The 23,342-nt window shown below is 66.4% G+C and overlaps 1 protein-coding gene and 1 long non-coding RNA gene across 2 annotated transcripts; one reads left to right on the top strand and one right to left on the bottom strand.

Annotated features, from left to right (window-relative positions):
* Positions 1-261: 261 nt before the first annotated feature.
* Positions 262-2,853, bottom strand: LOC309830146. The gene is made up of 3 exons (XR_014297455.1): positions 2,677-2,853; positions 741-1,433; positions 262-589 (listed from the first exon to the last, which is right to left on the bottom strand). It is a non-coding gene; the product is annotated as an uncharacterized lncRNA (long non-coding RNA).
* An 11,877-nt stretch (positions 2,854-14,730) lies between these two features.
* PIM3 (Pim-3 proto-oncogene, serine/threonine kinase) lies at positions 14,731-17,804 on the top strand. The gene is made up of 6 exons (XM_082666700.1): positions 14,731-15,070; positions 15,177-15,286; positions 15,375-15,425; positions 15,512-15,881; positions 16,395-16,571; positions 16,651-17,804. The coding sequence occupies exons 1-6, from the start codon at positions 14,986-14,988 to the stop codon at positions 16,836-16,838; spliced, it is 981 nt and encodes a 326-aa protein (XP_082522826.1). The 5' UTR covers positions 14,731-14,985; the 3' UTR covers positions 16,839-17,804.
* Positions 17,805-23,342: the final 5,538 nt, after the last annotated feature.

Raw genomic sequence — 23,342 nt, forward strand, 5'->3', positions numbered from 1 at the left:
TGTATACTCAGTGGTTAAACGGCAAATTTTATGTTACGTATATTTTACCACAATGAAAAATAAAAACAACTGAGTTAGTTTGGTGCAGCGTTTCACCACTCAGGTAGGAACGAAATACACCCCCACGAGCTACAAAATACTGTGTGGCTTCGGCGTCTGCAGTGAGGTCACCGCCCTCATATCTGCTTTAAAACTTGCCCTGCACAATATTATAATAAAGGGTAACGTTCATGACAGTGATTTTTTTTTAGTGATTTTTAAGTTTAATCTTTCTTTATTTAGAACATTGAATAAACATATTAAAAAAAAGGACCATGACAAGTCTGTGCTCTTTTCTGCATGCTACATTTAACAATTAAAATGTTAAAATATGTATTTTTTTTAAAAAAGACATTTCCTGGGTATATCTCCCCACCACCAAGAGGCCTCCGGCCCCAGGCTTGGGAACGCAAAGGTGCCCTGGGATCACCAGGGTGGCCAGTGAGTCTTTGGTTGGCGTTCTGCATTTCTAACAGGCTCCCGAACCCCAGCAAGGGTCCACAGCGGCACCACCCGTAGGGCCCCTCCTCGCCGCTGAGAACTGAGCCACCTGCAATATGGGAGGCACAGGCGGTTTAGGCTTCAGTAGGAGAAAAGATGTAAACTGTCGCATTAATGCCTGTTTATACTAACTATATGTTGAAATGATAATATTTCGGAGATACAGGGTTAAATAAGATCAACATTAAACTTAACTTCACCTGTTTCTTGTTACTCTCACTCATGTGAATTCACTTTTTATTGCGTGGAGCTGGTCTTGAGGGCTCCTCTCCTCTGAATCAAGACCAGATCTTCTTTATCTTTTTTTTTTTTTTTTTTGCCTCACTTCGCAGCATGCGGAATTTCCCCAACCAGAGATCGAACCCACGCCCCCTGCAGTGGAAGCGCAGACTCTTAACCACTGGACCACCAGGGAAGTCCTTCTTTTCCTTATTTTTTAAAAAAATTTATTTATTTTATTTATTTATTTTTGGCTGCATTGGGTCTTTGTTGCTGCGCGCGGGCTTTTCTCTAGTTGCGGCGAGCGGGGGCTACTCTTCGTTGCGATGCGCGGGCTTCTCATCGCGGTTGCTTCTCTTGTTGCCGAGCACAGGCTGTAGGCGCACGGGCTTCAGTAGTTGTGGCTCGCGGGCTCGGTAGTTGTGGCTCACGGGCTCTAGAGCACAGGCTCAGTAGCTGTGGCGCACGGGCTTAGTTGCTCCGCGGCATGTGGGATCTTCCCGGACCAGGGCTCAAACCCGTGTGCCCTGCATTGGCAGGAGGATTCTTAACCACTGCACCACCAGGGAAGCCTCTCTGCATCTTAAATGTTCATGCCTGTGGCATGCTGGGCACCTGACTCTGCGAGGTTTCACGGTTCCTTCTTTTCCTTTTTTGAACGTCTCCCAGAGGGCCTGCAGAATAACAGAGTTTAGAGAGCAGGAGACTCTGGACCTAAGTGCAAGCCCAGCCTCCCCAGAACACAACCAGGCCTGCCCTCCCCGAGGGTCCTGGCAAGCCCCATTTAACCACGCTCCGCGCAGCCAGACACCCCCCGTCCAGTCTGACCCAGGCTGACCTTCGCCTGTTCCTTGGCACCATCACCGGTTCCTCAGTTCATCCCCACCTTGGTCTCCCCACGCCCTGCCACCCCCCTGCCCATGCTCCCCCCACCTTCCAACCTCCCCTTACCCAACCTGACCAGGTCTGGCCCCCTCGAGCCCGTCCCAGAAGCTGGGGACCAAGAATCTGGGAGGAAGCCCTGGGCATGTGCTCAGAATCCCCCTCACCGGCCTCACAGCCCTGTAGGCCCGACAGCAGACGTGGCCTGTCCTGCAGAGCTGCGGGACCACCACCAGGGTATAGGGACACGGGGCCTGGGTGAGGTCTTCCTAACTGATGAGGAAACTTCTGAGCCCACTGGGGCTAGGCCCTGGCTCTGTGGCCCAGATGGGGCTGCCTCTGTGAGCAGGCCTGCAAGAACGGCCGAGCTGTGCACCCTCATGCAGGAGGATGCTGTGAGCCCATGCGGAGCGCGGTCAGGCCTGCCGTCTGCAGACACACACGTAGACACACACGCACAGACACATACACACACACACACACAGGAGCGCCAGCTTCCAGGGCCCAGCAGCCTTCCAGGGAACCCATTTGTCATGCAAATGCCCTCTCCTGGGGCCTCCCCAAGGGAGCTAGAGAGCTGTTTTGCCTGTCTAGGGTGGGGCCTGAGATGGAGACAGGACCCCTGCTGGGCTCTGTTGGGTCCTGCAGCCGCTCCCCTGCAGCGGGTGGGAGTTGGGGCGCGGCAGAGGGGCCTCAGCTGCAGAGCCACACTGGCCTGAGATCTGACCGCCTCTGCCCAATGCCGGCTCCACCCTTGCGCAGCTACCCTCCCTCCTGGCCTCCCGGAACATGGCTGGAGGCCTAGGAGGGCCAGGCCTCTTCTCTTTTCTCAGCTGCCTCTGGGGCTGTGAAGCAAGAGCGAGGGCGCTCTGCTCTGTGCCTACCCCCGCCCCCCTGCAGGGCCAGGATGCAGCCCACATGCCCTCCCAGCTGAGCCTGCAGGGCCGTCTCCCCACAGAGCATGTAAGCCCCGCCCCCCACTCCCGCCCGCCAGCCCAGGGTGCAGACCCCAGTAGCCGGGCGAGCCCGCCAGACCTGGGCTGGGCCCTGTGCCGGGTAGGTTGGCCTCTGAGCCCAGTTGCCATTGCCACACGGAGCCAGGATGGCCAGGCCCTGGGACACGGGCTGAGGGACACAGGCCACGGCCACCCTCTGAGAGAGGAGCCGGAGGGCCTGGTGGGGCGGCCGCAGTGGAGCCGCCGCAGTGGAGCCGCGGGGAGCCCGGCGGGCGGGACGCTCCAGCCGCCGCGCGTGCCCAGCCCCGCTGCGCCCTCCCCGCTGGCCCGGCGCCTCGGCCGCCCGGCCCAGGACACGGTGTGCGGCCGGAACAGGGCGGTGTCCGCTCAGGGCGCCGGCTGCCGCATCGGCGCACAAGCGCCCATTGTGTTCCCGGGCGCCCCCGCCGCGACCCCCACTTCCCGCTGCTCCGGCCCCACCCCGAAACCCAGCTCCCCCGCCCCCCAGGGCCCCCTCGCCTCCCTCTGGCCTTTCCCCCACCCCCGCCGCCCCTCGACCCCGCCCCAGCCCCCCTTGCTCCGCCCCGTGCGTCCTGCCACGCCTCTAGCCCTGTCCCCTGCTGGCCTCGGGCCCCAGCCGCCCCCCAACGCCCGCACTGCCCACCGACCTTTATACCCCTCGACATGCGCCCCCCGACTGCCCTTCGACCGCACCGCCCTACAGGTCTCCCCGTAGTCCTCCGGCCCGGGACTCCCCAGCCTCACAGATCAGGATTTCTGGCCCTGCTCCCCCTCGTCCCCTCCCACCACCCGGACTGGACGTTCCCCAGGGCAGGAGACCCTCCCCACCAGCCACCCCAGGCCTGGGAGAAGGTCCAGAGAGCAGAGCCCCTCGGGCTGCAGGGGGTTGGCTTCCTGCTGGGGGGCGCTGGGAGGGTGGCCTGGAGGCAGGATGGGTCCAGGATGGTTCGCGTTGGGTCCGCGTCTTGGGGGCAGGTGCAGGCCCTGGGCGCTGGCTGCCAGGGCTGGCGCCGGGGCCCTCTGTTCCGTGGGCCACACTTCTGCCCGGTGCCATGGTGTGGCCTGGACATGAAGCCGGTGGGTGACCAGCGTCCACACTGGTCCACGTGGGCCCTTCCAGATCCTGACTCAGCACCCACGTGGGCCCACCCAGGTCAGGACACAGGGGACCACAGGCATCTTCGCACTCGCCATCCTGCTCGCAGGCACACGGGCTCACAGATATCCCAGCAGCGCTTGCGCACGCTTCTGGCGCCCCCTCTCCCCCAACCCCACTCGCGCACCGCCCCATCGCACCTCTCCAGCCCCACAGGCTGGCTTAGGGGCTCACGCAGAGCGCTCTCCTGGGCGCCCCTCGGACAAGCCGAAGCCACAGCGCAGGAAGTCCTAAGAGGTCGAGAGGGGCACCCACGGGTGGGGATGGCCCGGATGGCTCCAGCGACAGGGAGGGGTGGGTGTCACCATCAACCGCAGGGGAGCATGGGGCACAGAGTGGGGTGCGGGCCAGTCTGAGCTGTGTCGTTGATGAGTCCTCCGCCCACTGAGGAACTGAGGAATCACCTTCAGGCGCCTCCCGGGAGGCCTGGCCCTGCAGAAGCCCGGGCCCGGCCGCTGGCTGAGTGCTGACGTGGTGGAGAGCTCCGGGGCACAGCTCCGGGGCACAGCTGGTGCGTACCAACCATCTGGAAGGGCCCCGGGAGGTGGGGTAAGGTGGGGGGGGCCTCTTCCCGCTCCCCACCCCCACCCCCGGCCGTGAGGCCCCTCTGTGCGCCCAGACTAGCAAGGACCTCAGGTGGGCAGGACTGCCCAGCTCACAGGTGGGGAAACCGAGGCTGGGGCCGGGGAGGGGGGGTAGGGCAGTGTCTGGGCAGGCCTGGCCTACACAGGCCAAGAGCCTGTGGAACTGGTCTTTCCAGGTGTGTGTGTGTGCGCATACACGTGTGTATGTGGACTGGAGCCCAGCCAGAAGGCAGGTGGAACAGAGGCCACAGCCTGCGTCATGGGTAGCACCTCAGGGCACCAGCCCAGCGGGGGGGATGGGCAGGCAGCGTCCACTCCTCTCCTGTTCACGACTCAGAGACACAAGGAGGCCAGATTTGGCCTGGGGCCTGGCTACCGGGCGGGGCCGAGACCCAGCTCTGCCCCCCGGCCCTCGGCCCAAGGGCAGTCTGGCCAGTGCCCTCCAGAGCCCTTGAACTCACACTGAGGGCAGGGCCGGGCTGCATGTGCTGCTCAGATGGGCGGCCCTGCTCCACGTGCCAGGGCCCCAGCCGCCAGGCCAGCTGATGCTGACCCCAACCTGCCTCCCCCAGGGGCTCGGGGCCCAGGCAGGCAGGCAGGTCACCTCTGCTGGGCTCCCCAGTGTCCCGGCAGGTGGGATTGCAGGAGGGCAGACCCTCCGCCGAGGCCCCCTGGCCACTGCTCAGCCCAGCCTGCCTGCTCTCCTGCCCCCACTGTGGGCTCCTTCCCGCGGGCGCTGTGCCCAGCAGTCCTCACCGACTCCAAGACTCGACGACTCGACATCTCTCTGCCCTGGCCACCCCTCCCCACCTCCTTGACCCCAAGTTCTTACACAAGGACTGGCAGGGGCCAGCCTACGAAGATGCCCCAGCCCCTCCTGCCCGGCCTTAGGCTCTGGGTCGCCCACCCAGCTCCCCTGCCTGTCCCCCCTGCCCCTGTCCTGGTGGCCCCTAGCCTTGGCTCCCTAGCCTGTGAGCAGGGCAGCATTGCCCAACCTCAGCTGGCACTTGGGGCCTGGCCAGCCACTTGCGTCCCCGAACCTCAGTTTCCCCACCTGTAAATGAGGACCAAGAGGACGACCACATGGCCCGGCTCTGCGCTCAGAGCCCGTGTGGGCAGGTCCTGGCGGGACAGGCTCCCCTGCTCCCCCGCATGACAGGCCTCTGCTTTAGGAAGGGTGCCAGTACCTGGGATCCAGGAGCCGGACCGAAGCCCCCCCAGGCCTGAGCTGCAGGCAGTACGGCAGGCGCTTTGAGGCTTGCCCAGCCTGAGCCGGCCAGGGGGCCCAGGGCGGCACGGGGACCAGCGCGCATCCACGCCCGGAAGGGAAGGGCGGCTGGCAGAGGGGTTCCATGCCACCAGAGGTGGGAGAGGCAGGAGCAGGTCGCACGGGGCTTCGAGGTGCCACCACCTGCCCATGGCCCAGGTGCCTCCCCGCACCTCCCCCCCGCAGTCCTACCAGGGGCAGCTGCTGCTCCCTGAATACCCATCCTGCAGCTGAGAGGACTGAGGCCAGCGGCTCTGCTGCTTCTCCACAGGCAAGAGGGAGCCCTGCAAGGGTTTTCAGTGGGGAGTGGTGTGTTCGCAGAAGCAGTCTCCAGGTGCTGCTTCGGAGGGACTGGAGAAGCGGCCGGGCCTGGGGGCTGGGGTGGGGGCCGGGTGGGGCGGGATGGATACCAGGGCCAGGGCAGCGGTGGGGGCCCTGGGTCCGCTCGCTCTCCTGCTGCCCGTGCAGCTGACTTGCCCACCTGGGTGTGGCTCCAGGGCGGGGTCGAAACCCTGCACAGGTGTGTCCCCGAAACCGCGAGTCAGCGGCTCCCTGGTTGCCAGGCCGCCAGAGAGCCACGCGGGACCGCCAAGATGGGGGTGGCGGAGACAGACCTGGTGGTAAGGAGCAGAGGGCTAGAATGGGGCGTCGCTTGGGTCCCCATAGGCCCCAGCTGGGAGGTAGGAGGGAGGCAGTCTGGCACAGGTTCAGGAAGGGCAAGGGCAGAGGCTCCTCGGACCAGCTGGGGTGGAGACACCTGCAGCCCCCCATCACATCCCCCGCCAGCAGTGCTGGGGAGTGACCAAAGGCCCCATTTTGCAGATTTTAAGCTGGGCTCTGCCTGGAACCCCCCACGCCCGGGTCCCAGCCCCCCCCCAGGGGGCCACCTGACCCAGGACCCCGTTCCTGAGCCCACTCAGACCCTGGGAGGCCAGGCCCCCAAAAGGAGGCAGAGGGTGCTGGTACGGGGTCCTCTCTGGGCCAGGTGGGCGTCCTGTCCACCGAATACTGCAGCCCAGCAGGGCCCCAGCTGGCAGGACGCCAACGCTGCTCGAGGTCAGGGTCAGGCGGGGAGCCAGGCCTGCCCAGGGCAGCTGGAAGCGGGAGAGGCTGGTGGCCGGGGATGGGGAATTTCGTGGGGGTGGGGAGCCTAGCCAGAGAGGAAAAGTGCAGAATTCTTTCCATTCTTCCCGTTTCTCTGTGATGACTCAGCAGCTCTGCCCACTGGCTCCATGGCCCTGAGGCAGGCGAGGCCCACCGGCGGCCCAGGAACGTGCCCACCCCGGGGTGGGGTGGGGGGAGTGTCCCAGCACCCCTCCCTGTGGAGTCCCCGCCCCACCTGTCACCCGCAGGCGCGCTCCCACTGCTGTCTCCTGCCCCAGCCCTGCCTCCTCCGCCAGGTCTTCTAGGGAGCTGGGCGCCCACTGCCCCAAGGGGAGGTGGCCCTGGGCCCTGGGGTAGAGCACCCGTCCCTGCAATGGGCAGGTCTGCAGGGGCTTTGAGGCCCTGTCCTCAGCCCCACTGCGGTGGTCACGGCGGGGCGGGCGGGCGGGAGGGCCTCTCCTGGGCTTTGGGCTCCTGTCCGGACAGTGGGTCCAGAGTCCCCAGCCCTTGGCCACACCCTGCCGCAGCCCACTGGTCTCCTTCTTCCGGAGGGGGTGGCCCCGGGGGCAGAGGGGGCCGGTGCTGCAAGCCAGAGGGACACGTGCACTGAGGGGCCCGCTGCGTGTCCGCACGGGTGGGCTGCTACCTGGGCCCTGACCCCGCCGACAGCCACGGGGAGCTCCTCCTGGCTCCTGGGCTCTGCAGCACCCCCGGCACCACCACCTCCTCCAGGAAGCTGGTGGGAGTGAGTATGGGGCATTTAGGGATGAGCCGGGCAAGAGTTGGGGGCATCCTGAGGCCACGCAGCTCTCGAGCTCCCCCCCGAGCCGTCACTTCCTGGGGAGCGGCGAGTGGCCTGAGGCTGGAAACCAGCCTGGCCACTTCTTCTGGATGGGGTGCTGTGCCCAGGCCAGCTCGGGGCCCTGGGTAAGGCTGCCAGGGAGCCCTGAGCAGAGACGGGGACAGGCCACCCCAGGGCTTCAGTGGGCCCTCGGACTTCCCCAGTCCGTGCTGCAGCCTGAACTCAGGGGACGGCTCCAGAGCTCCAGCAGCCCTGAACCCCCCTCCTTTAGCTGCTCTTAATGCCCCCCCCCATACCAGGACTTCACGATGAGCCAGGAAGGGCCTCCAGCCTGAGTTCAGGGTTCAGGGTCACCAGACTCTCCCCATCATCCCCCACAGGCCTGGGCAGCAGCTCCTGAACGTTGACATTCCCCAGTGGGCAGCACTCTGCCCCCGCTGCGTCCTGGATCCACATGCCCAGGGGCGTCTTGCTTCCCTGCACAGGCTGGCGCTGGGGGTGCCAACCTGGGTCCCTACAGCCAGTGCTGCAGCGGGGAGAGTCTGGAAGACCACACAGGTCTCCTGGGGCCTGTCTGGCAGGCTTGCCCCCTGCCCTGGCCCGGCTGCACATCCAGGCTATGGCCACTGGGGTCTGGCCGCTGCCCGCAGGCCTGGGTCTGCTCCCAGCAGGCATGGAAGGAGAGGGTCGCCTGAGGCTTGGGTCCAGGGAGCCTCGTGCACCGCTGTGTGCTGGCAGGGTGCCGAGCGTCGTGAAGACAGCCCTCGCCAGCGCAGTTCTTACCGCGCCCCACCAGCAGTTGAACCACACTGTATCTTCCTTGAAACCACTAACCGCCCCGCCCCCCCCGCCCCCGGCCGCCAATGCCCAGGTGTGGGGGGGCTCTTCCCTAGCTCTCCATTTCTTTTTTTTTTTTTCTAATAAATTTATTTATTTTGGGCTGCATTGGGTCTTTGTTGCTGTGCGCGGGCTTTCCCTAGTCGCAGTGAGCGGGGGCTACTCTTCGTTGCGGTGCGCGGGCTTCTCATTGCGGTGGCTTCTCTTGTTGTGGAGCACGGGCTCTAGGCGCGCGGGCTTCAGCAGTTGTGGCTCGCGGGCTCAGTAGTTGTGGCTTGCGGGCTTCGTTGCTCCATGGCATGTGGGATCCTCCCGGGCCAGGGCTCGAACCCATGTCCCCTGCATTGGCAGGCGGATCCGTAACCACTGCACCACCAGGGAAGTCCCCCTAACTCTCTATTTCTGAACCATTAAAGGAGGGGACCCAGAGGGATCCATTAAAGGGGGAGCCCAGGCTTTGGGGCTCTGAGCTGTGTGGGCACCGCCTGGGGCTGGCAGGGAAGGGCCAGATCAAGGCTGGTCCGAAACCGTCATCCGTCTTGCTCTGCTTCGTTCCAAGCCTGATCCATTCTTGGGCGAGGTTCATGCCCTGGCAGTGACACTCTCCTATCTTCCTGGAGGGGCCAGTTACCGCCCTCGGGCTCATCCTTCCCCTGAGGCCCCTGTCTCCCTACCACAACAGCCCCACAGGCCACCGCTCTCATCTGTGTGACGTGGTGTGAGAGCAAGGCCCACGGAGAGCTGCGCGGGGGGCACATGAGTGTGCTGAGCACGGGCACATATTCACTAAATGCGGGTCTCCACGGCCGTTATTCGTCCCGACCCCATGTTTACTGTGACCAGGCCCTCCCGGCCGTGCTCCGGAGACCCCGGGTCCATCTGTAGGAGGCAGTTTCTCCGTGGCCTGAGCGTGGTCTGAGCGTGGCCCTGGCCAGCCCTGGGACTGAATGAAACTCTCCCAAGACAAGGTCATTCCTGCCGCAGGCCCTGGGCCCCAAGGTCTCCAAGGCAAGCTGCGCTGCTCTGACCCCCGACCCTTGACCCTCTGTGGCTCCCACCTGGCTGAATGCCCCCCACACCCTCCCATTCTGGTTCGGCCTTGGAGACTCAGCTGAACTGGGCCTCCTCCAGGAAGCCCCGGTGTGGGACCCACTGGCTGCATGGCTCCTGGAGCCCAGCGCAGGACACCGCGTGCAAATCAGAGGCAGACACAGGCAGGTCGGCCCAGCTTCCGGCTCCTTGGAGACCGCCCTCCGAGGCCCCTTCTGTGCCTCTCCCTCACCTCCGCGCTGGGGCCGCAGCAGCAGGGACTGAGGAGCCCAAGCCGCCAGGGCACCATCTATAGAGGCCGCCGGGGCTCAGAGGCTGCACCTGCTTCTGGGGTCGGGGCGCGGGGTCCCTGCAGGGGGCAGCCCTGCCGGCCCTAGCCCCCCGGGGACTGGGCTTCTGGGGTGAGCAGGGGGCGTGAGATGGGACGGCCCTCCCCCAGTCCCATCCAGGCTGGGCTCCTTGACCTTGGGCTCTCAGCACAGAGATGGTGGAGCTGCCAGAGTCGGCTGGGCCCCGCCCCAGGCATCCCCATCCCAGGGAGCCCCTAGGCTCTCCCTTTGAAATCTGGGACCTCTGCACAGGACAACAGCTAAAGCCGTCACAGCCGCGTGTAGCACGCGTGTACTGTGCGCCCCAGAAGCACGTCACAGGCATCTCACTGGCTCCTCCGCACAGCCCTGCACGGGGGTGGCCAGAGCCCCACAGGTGAGGTCCCAGCACAGGGGTGGCCAGAACCCCACAGGTGAGGCCCCAGCAAAGTGGCCAGGGAGCTGGTCCAGTGCCAAGGCTGTGCTCACAGCCTGCGGGGGCCTGGCCCCAGTGCCGGGCCGGAAGCCGGATGAGGAGGGGACCCCTGCAGCCCAGGCAGGTCCCCGATGGGTTGTCACCGCTCCCATCGCCGCCACCCCCAAGGCCGGTGTTGGGCGCTCCAGTCCAGCTGCATTTGCGGTCAGGTCCACTGGGACCCCAGCCTTTCCCTGGGTTGGGCCCGGGTGCTCCCTCGTTCGTTTTTCGGGGTCCCCTTGGCCAAGAGTCCAGGTGACCATTGCCAGGCCGTGGGCGGCTCTCAAGGTGTGAATGCTGTGCGGTGGCAGCAGGGGGTGTGCCCAGAGGGAATGGCAGCCCTTGAACTTGGGCCAGTCTTGGCCTTGAGTCAGGCCAGGCTGGGGTCTCCTGGGCGGGGCAACCAGAGTTCCCACAGGCCACCACCCACCAGCTCCCACTGAGGGACACCCCAGCCCCAGCCCAGGCCCCACCCCAGTTGCCTTTGGGGAACATTGCAAAACCCTGGCTTGGCTCTGCTGACTCCCCTCCCTGGTGGGTGAGAGGCCAGGACGGAGGCGAGAGCAGGCCAGAGGGAAGGCCCCTCCCGCCTCAGCCAGGCTGTGGCCCTGTGTCGGGGGTTTTCCATGCGGCACGCAGGCAGGGCCTGGTCCCAGGGCTCCCAGAGCCCAGTTTGGGGCCGGGGCAGGGGTGGCACTGGTGTGAAGCTGGGTGCTGTCGAGCCAGGCCCTATGGGCTGGGGAGGGGTCAGGCCCGGCGGGCCAGGGGTTCCTGCAGTGGGAGTGGAGGCTGGACGGGGCTCAGGGGGACAGCTGTGACTGTGGGCCAAGTCACCAGGACGGACCCTGACGGCTGGAGCGGCCCTGGAGGATTGGAGGCAGGATGATGGTGTGCTGACGGCGGGTGCTGGGGAGACCTGGGGACCATGGGAGCACAGACAGGGTTGAAGAGCAAGTGGGGGTCCTCCAGGCATGGCCTGGGGTGAGGGGCATGGAGAGGCCCAGGGCTGGGCCGAGCAAACCTGTGGGATGTCCAGGGGCAGCTGGAAAGAGGCCAGTTGAGGAGGCCTTGGTTGTTGACATGGGGGGACAAGGTGGGTGAGGGCCCTGACCCGGCGTAAGTGCCCGCCCCCCCGTGCTCCCTGCTCTGTGGGCGTGTCTGTAAGCGTGTGTCCATGAGTGTGGATGTGTGTGGATGGAAGACAGGGTGCTGGCCAAGGCTATCTGCAGCCCAGCCTCCTCTTCCTCCCCAGTCTGGGGAGGATAGCCTGGCTCCAGTCACCATGGCAACAGCCGCCCCTCCCACCAGCAGGACAGGGTTACCTTGTGGGGCTGGCTGTGCAGGGTTGGGGTAGGCTGCTTCCAGGGTGGGGCGGGGTGCAGCCCCCTGGGAAGATCCAAGCTGCCCCCCCCACTAAGGAAACACCTCCCTTGAGAGGCCACTGGGAACTTGAAGAGGCACCTGGCCCTGCTGTGAGGCTGCCCCTCTCAGCAGGATGGCCCCATGGAGGGAGGCGCTCACAACACGCTGGCCTGAGCCTCGGGCACGCCAAGGAATGGTGGGAGGCCAAGGGACCGGGCCTGACCTCTGTGGTCAGTGCGGTGGCCTGGTGCCTCAACCTCAGCTGAGCCTCCTCCTGGGGGCCTCTCCCCGCCGTCTGCAGGAGTGGCCCCAGCTCTGTGGCCCATGGAGTTGCTGACCTGGGCCAGGCCTGCTTGTGGGGCCCAGAGCTATTTTTAAGGCCCACCGGATGGGCCTTCCAGGAACCAGGAAAAAACAGGCAGGGTTTGACATCCTGCACTGCTGGGGGTGTGGCTGGAAGTGCAGTGTGGATCAGAACTGCAGGGAAGGGGTGGCCTGGGGTTACTGACCAAGGGCCATGCCCAGGGCAGAAGGACAAGAGGCCCCTGGGGCTCAGATTTGGCCTTGCCTCCCTGTACAAGGAGGAACACCCGGGGGAACACCTCAGAACCTCGATGTGCCAAGCTGAGAAACGGCTGGGTCATGTCTGCCTGCAGGGTAAGGGCAGGGGGAGGTGGGCAGCACCTTGCCTGAGTCCTGCCCATGAGGCGGGGTCACTTTGGGTACTGGGGGCCCCCAGTGCTGAGGAAACATGGGCCCTGGGTGGCTGCACAGGCAGAGATGCCAGCCCCCTGCCCGGCCTATTCCTTGGGCCAGATTGGGCCTGAAAGAGGCCCCCCTGCAGGACAGCCCTTGGTAGGGACGGGTGTCCAAGTCCATTCTGACCCTCAGGGATTCACAGTCCGTGCAGGACACACACACACACACACACACACACACACACACACACACACACACACACACACACACACACACTAGAAAGTCCAGAACACACAAGTCTGGATGAGATGAAGGCTCTGAGTAAACCTCCATCTCAGGAAAGAGCCTGCCTCCTGCTCTGTCCTCCACTCCCAGACTAAGCAGGGGACCCCTCGCCACTCCCAGAGCCCCCAGGGGCTTCCACAGGTGGCTCAGCCCAGCTTCAGGGCTGGGGGAGGAGGGACACACACTGCCCCTTTCTGAAGGAGAGTGAATCCTGCTCTGAGTTTGGGGAGACTCAGGGTCTTCAGATCAAGACTCTGCAGCTGGTGGGGTGCAGGGGGTGGCCCTCAGCCCCAGGATGCTGGCCTCCCAAGGCTGACTCTCAAGGCCAGGGACCAGCTGGGCGCACAGGCCAGGACACCCAAGGAGGACTGGCCTGCAGGTTCACATGGGAGGTCTGGAGGCCCAGAGGGGAGGCCACCGGGAACCTCGGCCCCTGTCGGCTAAGTTGGAACCGCCCTCAGAGCCACATCTTGACACCTAGATCCAGGATGCTCTCCAGCACTCCCACCCTCCCTAGCCCAGGACAGGCTGTGGGTCCAGGAACCTGTAGCAGCCTGATCTGAGGAGGAAGCCTCTGAGGGCCATCCAGTGGTCCCCTGGAAAAACCCACAAGAAGACAAGAGCCCCTGGATTCTACTTCAGGGGCAGGCATCCTGCCTTGGATCTGACCCCATGAGGAGCACTGTACTGGCCTGGGGACTGTGGTTAACTGGCCGGCCCTGGCCCTGCCTTTATGGGTCCACATCGCAGGAGGGCGGTGGACAGAGCTCAGAAAGATAAAAACCTAAAAGCTGTACCAGTGGAGGGTCCACTCTCTGCCCTGGGAGAGTGACTGTGGCAGCTAAGGGATGTGACTTGGGGTAGGCTGGGTGTGCTGAGGGAGCCAGCAGGCTGGCCAGGGCCCCTGAGGCAGGTGAGTGCACATGCTTGGAGGTCACACCTGAAGGTAACCTCTGATGGGCCCAGGGATGTGGATGCCATGATTAGGTCCCAGCCTGGTCCCCAGGGGCCACGGGGAGTACCTGCGATGCCAGAAGGACCAGTACCTTGACCTCCTGGTTCCCCCAACCCTCAACCCTCTCTGGGATGGCTGTGGGAAGCAGTGGACGTCCTGAGCTCAGCCACTGGGACTGGCAGACGGCTGCTCACACCTGAGCTGCTCAGGCCGGTGACTTGGGCTGAGGTTGGCAACCCGTGGGGTTGGATGAGTCTGTGCTATACAAAAGGCAGAGGACAGGCTCAGGTCCAGACGAGGGCCCTGAAGACCTAGTCTGGCTCTGGCTCTGACAGAGGCGGGCAAGGTGGCCTCCCTGGTAGAGGTGGACAGCAGCTGGGCCTGGAGGGCAACCAGGTGGGTGGAGAGCCGAGGAGGGCTCTCCAGGCACGGGGTCAGCAGGGCAAAGTTCCTGGGAGGGAGGCGGAGTCAGGGAGGGACCTCGGGCTGCGGGCTTTGAGGTCAAGCCCGGGTAAGAACGAAGGCCCGGGGTAGGCAGAGTGGAGCCTCAGCCCACCCGGGGGCTGCGAGGCCCGGGGCGCTGTCGCCCGGCGGGGTCCCCCAGGGGGCGGAGGTGCCAGCCGCTCCAGGCCACGGGCGCGTCGGGGTGCGCGGACTGCCGGGGAGGCACAAGCACAGCCTGGGGTATCGGGGGCGCCTCCCAGACCCCGCCGCTCCTCGGGACCCCACCGCCGCATTCCTGGCTCAGCCGCCCTCGCCCGGCCGGTGTAGCCGGTGACCTTCCCGGCGCGGCCTGGGGCGGGGCCCTGGCCCCGCCCCGTCCGCGCGACGCCACTGGCTGGGCCCCGTGCCCTTTGCAAACACCGGCTCCCATTGGCTCCCGCGGCCCCGCCCCGCACTCCCGGGCCACCGCCCGCGCGGGAACTGCGCGTGCGCGGGGGCGTGTGTGAACGCGGAGAGGTGACGCGCCACGCCGTGCCGTGCGCCTCCGCGACTCCGCTCCCGCCAGCTAGTCCCAGGCGGTTCGCCGCGCCCCCCGCCCGCCCCCGCCCACTCCGGAAGGCGCGCCGGCCTCTTCCCGCCGTCGCCTCGGCAGCTTACGCGGGTTCCAGAGGCGACCCCCGCCGCTAAGCCCCGGCGGAAGGGGGCGGGGCCCCGGCTCGGCCCGCCCCCGCGGAGGGATACGCGCGGCCGCGGCCCAAAACCCCGGGGCGAGGCGGCCCGGGCGTGTGAGCGGTTCGGCCTGCTGCGCGTGTCGTCGTGGTCCACGCGGGGCTTGGTCGGGCAGTGCGCCGCGCGGACGGCCTCGCCCGAACAGGCCCGCGCTCCGAGGCCGGCGGTCCCGGCGCAACTGCCCGCTGTCCGCGTCGGGGCTACGCGCGGCCCGGAGAGGCCGTCCTCCCGCGTTCTCCACCGCGCGGGGAGCCGGGCCGGGCAAGAGGCGGCGCGGAGGCCGGGGGCCCGCGCCCGGCCGCCGCCCGCGATGCTGCTCTCCAAGTTCGGCTCCTTGGCGCACCTGTGCGGACCAGGCGGCGTGGATCATCTCCCGGTGAAAATCCTGCAGCCAGGTATGCGGGGGCCGGGGGTGTGGGCGCGCACCGAGGTTGGGCGTCCACCGGGGTCGGGGGGCCGGGCTCTCCGGTCGCACCAACCCCGCCCGTGCGCTCTCCACAGTCAAGGCAGACAAGGAGAGCTTCGAGAAGGTGTATCAGGTGGGCGCCGTGCTGGGCAGCGGCGGCTTCGGCACGGTCTACGCAGGCAGCCGCATCGCCGACGGGCTCCCGGTGAGTCTGGCCGCCCGGCACCCGGGATTCTCGGCCCGCGCGCGTCGTTGCGTCCGCGTGGGCCTGACCACTGGTCCCTTCCCCCCAGGTGGCCGTGAAGCACGTGGTGAAGGAACGGGTGACCGAGTGGGGTAGCATCGTAAGTGTGGGCGGGGAGCGCGGGGCGCCGGGCGGAGCGGGGGACGCGGGCGCCGGGCGGAGCGCGCTGACCGCCGTGTCCCTTAGGCCGGCGCGGCTGTACCCCTGGAGGTCGTGCTGCTACGCAAGGTGGGCGCGGCCGGAGGCGCGCGCGGGGTCATTCGCCTGTTGGACTGGTTCGAGCGGTCCGACGGCTTCCTACTGGTGCTGGAGCGGCCCGAGCCGGCGCAAGACCTCTTCGACTTCATCACGGAGCGGGGCGCGCTCGACGAGGCCCTGGCGCGCCGCTTCTTCGCGCAGGTGTTGGCCGCCGTGCGCCACTGTCACGGTTGCGGGGTCGTGCATCGCGACATCAAGGACGAGAACCTGCTGGTGGATCTGCGCTCGGGCGAGCTCAAGCTCATCGACTTCGGCTCGGGTGCGGTACTCCGCGACACCGTCTACACCGACTTCGACGGTGAGCGCCCTCCCAGCGGCGAGGGCCGAGGGGCTGGCGACTGTTGGGGCCGCGCGCCGCGCTGGCTTGCCCAGAGCGGGGCCTCGGGCCGTTGGGTCCGCCAGGTTGGGGCGCGGGGCGGACTCCAGACTCCTCTTGGCCGGCGCCGCCTCGGGCCTCCCCTGCGCGCGTGCGGAACGCGGGGGCGCCGCGCAGAAATCCCCGCATTGCGGTGCCGGGGAAGCCGGGGCTCCCTGCCCCTCCCCTTCCCGGTATCCTCACCTCACATCTGTTTGTTGTGAAACCGGACCCCGCGCTCATGTGACTCGCCTCCCGCGCCGGGCCAGCTGGGCGGGCGGGGCGGCGGCGCCAGGGGAGGCCACGCCTGCCGGGGTTTTTCCAGGGTGAGGACCGGCCCCCGGCTCCAACGCGGAGAGGATCAGCTGGGAGCCAGGGGTCTCGGTGTTCGCGTGCTGCCGGCCTGGTGGGGCGCCGACCCGGCAGCCGGTCTGCTAAGCCCCGTGTGTCCCCCAGGCACCCGCGTGTACAGCCCTCCGGAGTGGATCCGTTACCACCGCTACCACGGGCGCTCGGCCACCGTGTGGTCTCTGGGCGTGCTGCTCTACGACATGGTCTGCGGGGACATCCCCTTCGAGCAGGACGAGGAGATTCTCCGGGGCCGCCTCTTCTTCCGCAGGAGGGTCTCCCCAGGTGCGCTGAGGGGCTGGGCCTGCCACTGGCGGCGAGGTGTCGCGGGGCGGCCCTGTCCTGACCCCCTCTTCCCCCACAGAGTGCCAGCAGCTCATTCAGTGGTGTCTGTCCCTGCGGCCCTCTGAGAGGCCCTCGCTGGACCAGATCTCTGCCCACCCCTGGATGCTGGGGGCTGAGGGGGGCACCCCGGAGAGCTGTGATCTGCGGCTCTGCGCCCTGGACACGGACGATGGGGCCAGCACCACGTCCAGCAGCGAGAGCTTGTGAGCAGGGCCTGCCCCTGGCCGTGGGAACCGGAGGGGACCCCTGCGCTATGCCCGGGCCTGCGCTGGGCCGGCTCTGCCGGGCTGTCTGCCCCTTGCGAAAAGCAGTGACCTCCGACCCCTGGTGACTTTCGCCTTTGGCACCGGCCGGTTCCTTTGCTTTGAGTGCCTTTTCGAACGCTGCTCTCACGGGACTTAGTTTTCTCAAGCTCTGTCTGTCCAAAGACACTCCGATCCAAGCCAGGTCCCGCCTGCCCACGGCCGGCGCTTGACCCGAGACCGTCCCTCTCCTGTGCTGCTCCGGAGGTGGCCCTGACCTCCCCGCCCCTCTGCGTCTGACGTGTCGGACCAGGAGCTCTCCCGTGTCCTGTGGCCTCGTCTCACATGGGCACGGGGTCCCTCATCATGCCCCCCCCCCACCCTCGTGTCTCGGTGTTCGTCTGGGCACGTCTGTGCACAAGCAATGCAACGTTCAGGCCTTGCTGCCCGCCCGCCCACCCGACGCGTGTGCAACCGTCTTATTTATGGTGTGACCCCGAGGAGGGCTATTTATTGTTTAATTTATTTGTTGAGGTTCCTCCCTCCCAGCAGCCCTAGCTCCTCAAGGCCTGTGGGCAGAGGAGGGGGCGGCCGTGCGTGTGGACCCCAGGTCCCAATCCTACCCGTGTCTGTCAGAAGGTGGACTTGTACAGTGGCTAATTTAAGGGGAGTGGGTGACCCCGCCCCCTTGAGGCTCTGCGCCCTTGGGGGGTGGGTTTTAAATTATTGACCTTGTACAGTCTGCTTGTTGGCTCTGGAGGCTGGGGGGTGGGGGGACAGAGTCTCAAGCCTTTAATTTATTTCAGCAGTTGTGTTTGTGTGATCCCGGTGTGCGTAGGCACTGCGGATAGGGTTTTCTTTCAGTTCAAAAGTGAGATGTCTGGAAATCATATTTTTTTATACAGGTATTTCAATTAAACTGTTTTGTATGAAATGGATATTCTGTGTTTACTGGGCTGGGTCGTCTTGGGTAAGAGAAGAGGTTTGGGGAGAAGGGGCATCTGGTCCCTGCATAGCTCCTTCTGCATTCCCTGCGGGGAGGTGGCCGCACGAGGGGCTCAGGCGCTTCCCTCCCAGCTTTTGGCCTTCTTGCTACTCCGTTTGGACCCTGCTGCCCCAGGGGAGTGGGAAACACACTGTGCCCTCGGGCCCCTGGGGGGAGGAGCAGGGAGCCAGGCCTTGGGGGTGTTGCCAGCACGAGTCTGGGGCCGTGGCTGGCAGTGGCCCCAAGACGCTGGAAGGGGTTCTGAAGCATGAGGAGAAGTTTGCCAGGGGATGGGGGTGGGAGGTGTTCCAGGTGCGGAGAACAGAGGTGGCGGGTTGGGCCCTGGCCTGACAGGTGCAGGGTGAGGTGGCGGATGGGAGCCACGGCCAAGTCCAGGTGTGGACACGTGGGCCAGGCTGCAGTGTGAAGGGCAGTCCGTGGAGCGTCTGGCCATGCCCTGCCCTGCCCCGCCTCCACGGGAGCCCTGTGCTGGGCATCTTGTGCTGGGGCAGGTGCTGGAGCCCCCAGAGGCCTGTCCCTGGGTCCCACGGCCCAGGTCCCGTGTCTCATGCCTGCTGGTGGGCCCTGGGAGCAGAGTTGGACAGAAGGGCGTCCGGGGGCCGAAGGTTAGAGCAGAGGCAGGAGGTTTTGGAAGGCGAAGCTGGAGGAAGTGGAGTCAGCTCGGCCACTCAGAAGTCAGCGGGCGTTCGTGGCCTGCCTGGGGCCTGGCGCCTCCCCCCGGAGCTGCTGCTGAGCCCCCTGCCTCCCCGGGGTGGCCCCCCTCGGTGTGTGGGGTGCCGGGCAGCACTGCCCGAGTCCTGCCAGGCTCCGTGGGGCTCTTCTCCGTTGCTCACCCTGCCTCTCCGCGGAGCAGGGCACTCGGGCAGCGGCCCCGCCCCCCACCCTGGTGACACCGTGATCCCGGCTCCCCCTCTTGCCAGCTGAGGGTGTGCCCTGCCCGTTTACCCCCCCATCCTCAGTCGGTCCATCTTCCAGACCGTCCAGTGAGCACTCCCAGAGCTCGCCTTAGTGTGGGACCCAGTCCGGCTTGGGGAGGGCGAGGCGCCCCCCACGGAGCCGCCAGGCGCCGCAGCCTGCTGGGAAGGCAAGGGGCTCGTGGAATTGGGGACCCACTTGCTGGGCATGGTCTGTGCCACTGGTGCCCCTGGTGTCTGCGGGCCCTCTGCCGGGGTGGGGTCTGTCCTGGCCGTCAGTACTGGCCCTGTCGGTGGGGCTGGGGGCTCCTCTGGCGCAGGGCCTCTTGGGACCAGGATGGGGTTGTTTCCACGGGCAGGATCCCCAGCCCCGCCTTGAGGCTGCTGGCACCGTCGGCTGTGTGGACGGCCTGCGGCTGGAGCAGAGGGGACAGGCTGCTTGAAGACCGTGGAGGGCCCGACCCCCCAAACCCTGTCCTGCCCTCCTCGAGGCTGCCAGCTTCTGGGCCAGGCCCAGGCTTCTTCCAGCAGCCGCAGTCCCAGGGGCTCCCCTGGTCCAGGGGCTCTGACTGTGCTCTGCCAGGCCAGCCCCCATCTCCACTCAGCCTTTGATATCTTGACCAGTTTAGTATCGAGGCTCCTTTAGAACCACTTGCTCACCTCCAGCCCTCAGGGGCTTTCCTTGGGGTTGCACGGAACCCAGAAATCATCACGGAAAGCACCGGAAACCTGAACGCGCTATGGCCCTCGGGGGTGCGAGCACCTCTGCTCGGAGGCGCCCACACCCACGGGAGCGACACAGTACACCCCGCACAGTGCTCACGGCCAGGCCTCCTGGGGGCTGGTGGGTGCTGGCCAAGCCGATGAGATGGCGGGCGGGCGACCTCTCCGGGCTGCTCACCCACCTGCCTGAGGCCGGCCCCGCTTCCGGGGCAGCGTCTGGGAGGCACATCCAAACGCACTTGCCGCAGCTGTCAGGGCCTCGCTGTTTCTTTCCTCCGGTGCAGCCCCCAAAAGGAAACCTTGGCGTGGCTTTGCTGCCTCGGCTTCTGAGAAAAGGGAAGTGAACCCACCTGGGAGCCCCACCCAACCCTCTGGGCACCCAGACCCTGGCTGGGGGAATCCCCATGCTCTCCGAAGGGGACAGGCTGGGTGGCTCCCACGGGGGCGGTGGAGACTGGACAGGCAGGGGCTGGGGGGCCATCACCTGCCTGCGTGACCCTGGCCCTGAGCACTGCGGCTGGGAAGGGCACCCGGGTCTGTGGACGCTGGCACGTCACAGGCCCGGGCTGGAGCAGGACAGGGTGCGCACTGAGCTGGAGACACACGGGGGCCTCCGGGGAGGGCGCTTGTGAGCGGCAGGGCCCAGGGTCCTGGGCAGGCAGCAGGGACGGTGTCGGCCAGGCCCAGCCGGCCCACAGCGCAAGGGGAGGGAGAGGAGCTCGTTGGGCCCAGTTCATCCCTGACCTGCAGCTGTGGCTGAGGGGTGCAGGGCCCAAGCTGATTTGCTGGCCCTGGGGTTCCTCAGTGGGTCTGTCCCCTCTCTGCAGAGGTCTCTGATTGGGGCGGGGCGGGGGGAGCTGCCTGAGCCCTGGGCACATGACTTCCAGGCAGCCTTGGCAAACCCCTGAGCTTCGATTACACAGTTGACACCCCGCTCTGCCTGCCCCCCGCCCGGTCCCCAAGGGTTCCTGGCAGTCAGGCCTGTCCGGGCAGGGAGGGGAGCAGGGCCTGCCCCTCCAGCACTGGTTACGGTCCTCCTCCTGGCCTGGTCCCTGCAAGAAAGCCCTTCCCAGGTGCCGCCGGGGTGCGGTGTATGGGGGCCTGCTCCCGGATGCATGAATGAGGGGCCCCTCTTTTGGGGGTAGGTCACCTGTACTCGGCACTGAATGAGCCAGGTGAGGGAAGCTGAGGCTCAGGGACCCACCCAATGTCACAAACAGCCGAGAAGCCCGCCCCATCCAGGGAGGGGAGGTGCCCTAGGGCGGGACCGCATCTTCCTAACACACAGAGCGCGGAAAGGCGGGCTGGCTCTGACCTGGCCTCTGGCCCCTCCTGCCCGCCCTGCTGCCAGGAGGCCGCCTGCCCTGATCTGAGGCTCAGGCCTTTGGTGGGCAGGGCACCTGACATCACTGGGCCTGCACACCTGCTGGGGAGGCTGGCATCCGGTCCAGGGCCTTCAGGCTTCCCCACCCCAGGCAGCCCTGCAGGAACCCGAGCCAGTTCCTTGGAAGGATGGAGAGGAGAGCTGCTGATGCCCGAGGCACCAGGCCAAGCCCAGCCCAGGAGCCATCTGCCCCATTCCTTGCGGCCCCCAGGTCCCCGCCAGAGCCTGGGCTATGGGGAGGGGGCTGGACTGTGACGGTGAGAAGGCCCTGCTGGTGTCAAGTGGCAGGGCCTCTCTGGGCTGCAGATGCCGTGGGTCCTGGGACCCAGTGACTAGGAAGCCTGGGAGGTTCCACCCCCTGGGCAAGGCCGGCCAGGAAGCCAGGGTTCCTGGACCACGGGGGCACTGCCCGAGGCTGTGTGAGCCTGAAAGCACCAGGCCGCTTGCTGGTCTCCCACTTCCCACCTTGGCGGGGGGAACGGGGCCTGGAGACATCTGGACTGGGGTTCATATCACGGCATGGCCCGCTTGATGGGTCCCCACAGAGGCACCCCCATCCTGGTGAGAGTGTGGGGAGGGGTCTGCAGCCCCACCCTGTGGAGCACCCCAAGGGGGTCGCCCCAAGCCTCCTGACCCTCCCTGCCGGCTGGCTTCTGCTCACCACGCCTCCCCCAAGCCGCCTCAAAGGGCCCCTTCCCTCTGGAGGGAAGCAGACACTCCTGACCCCAGGGGCTCACCCCTGCCAGAGGGGCAGTGACCCAGACAAATGGGCATGATGGTTTCGGGATGTGACAGAGACACGGTGGTGGGGTTCCTAGGGGTCGCTGTCGGCCTTTCTGCTGAGTGGGCCCGAGAGATGGCACTGGCAGCTCTGCAGAGATCTGGGGAGGGAGCGCTGGCAGGGGGAACAGCAGATGCAAAGGCCCTGAGGCAGGTGGAGGAGCCCAGGCCCAGCTTACTCAGGGCTGGAAGCAAAGGACAGACACAGGAGGGGCTGCACAGCCTCCACCAGCACACGCGCTCCTGCAGTGGCCCTGGATTCTCCTGACAGCCTGCTCCACCTGGGTGGGCTAAGGGGGTGGGTAAGCTGAGGGGAAGGAGGTGGGGGGCTTCAGAGGCCCTGAGCCCTGAGCGAAGCCGTGGGGCCGCTCCGCGCCTTCCTGCCCGAGCTCCTGCCGGTCGCAGCACTCTCTGCTGAGAGATGAGGGTTAGGGTGCAGCTGGCCCGCAGACCCCGGCATGCTGGCTGCCGAGGTCCCTGGCGCCATGGCTGACTCAGCATCCTTCTCAACAGGCCACAGCAGGGGGGGTGCCCCCTACCCAGGGGCCGAAGGAGGCGCCCAGGGACCCGAGCCGGCCCTGGAGCAGGTCAGGGGCTGCTGTGGGGTCCCGGAGTCCCAGCTCTGCCCCTGCCCAGTGCAGGCCACTCGGCAGCCTCCTGTCTCCCCTCCAGAAAGGCCCAGGGGGTACCACAGAAAGGGTGCGTGTTTGCCCTTGACTGTGCGCGTCTGTGTGTACCTGTGAGTGTGTATGTAGTATGTGTGGGTGTGCACCTCTGTGTGGTCTGTGCATGTGTCTGGGTGCTCGTGTGCATGTGCACGCGCGTGTGATCCAGCACAGGGTAGTGTGTGTGCACGCATGTGTATCTGTGCATGTTGAGCGTGTGTGCATGTGTGTGCACCCGGGCAGGACCTCATCTAGGCAGAGCCCGGAGCCAAGACTCGGGGTGTCCTCCCCCCGTGTTCCGCAGCTGCCTCTGCTGTGTGACGCACCCTCCCTTCAGACGCCGCAGCAGCCCGTGGGGGAGCCCCTGTGACTCAGCGCCTGCGGGGGGGGGTGGGAGGTGACAGAGGAGGAGCCCGGAACCGGGCAAAGAAGAGGGCAGGAGGCTGTGGCAGTAAAGGTCCTGCCCCCCGAGCGCTCCCGCCGCCCAGCGGCCACCGGCGCGGTGGCAGTGCGGTCACACGCGTGTACGGTGTCAGGGCACAAAGGCGTGTTGGCCCACGTGTAGGGACCGTCTTCAGCCCCAGAGGGGGCTCGAGAGCCATGAGCGCATCAGGGTCATGGGAAGTGGGGGTTCGCAGAGGGCCCTGCCGAGATCTGAGGGGGGGTGGGGGCGGGGCGCCGAGGGGAGGTGAGTGTGCTGGAGTGTGGGGGGGGTCCCGGGCGTGAGGGGCACGTGGGGGGCTCAGGGTCCTCCAAGTCCAGGAGGCAGGTGGGCCCCCGATGACTCGGGAAGCAGAGGCAGTCAGACCCGAGGGCGAGTGGAGGCTCCCCAGGACCCTGTCCACGTGCCCAGGACGCCCCCGCAGGCACAGTGAGGGCCCTCCCTCCACAGCACCCGCCTCCGATGAGTGCTTAAGGGGAGGCCCTGTCCCGTCCTGGTGCTGACCTGCCCTGGGCCTGAGGACACCTCTTTGCGCTGCCGCGCGGGAGGGGAATC

Source organism: Grampus griseus (genome assembly GCF_964374135.1).
Source record: "Grampus griseus genome assembly, chromosome: 11".
NCBI lineage: Eukaryota > Metazoa > Chordata > Mammalia > Artiodactyla > Delphinidae > Grampus > Grampus griseus.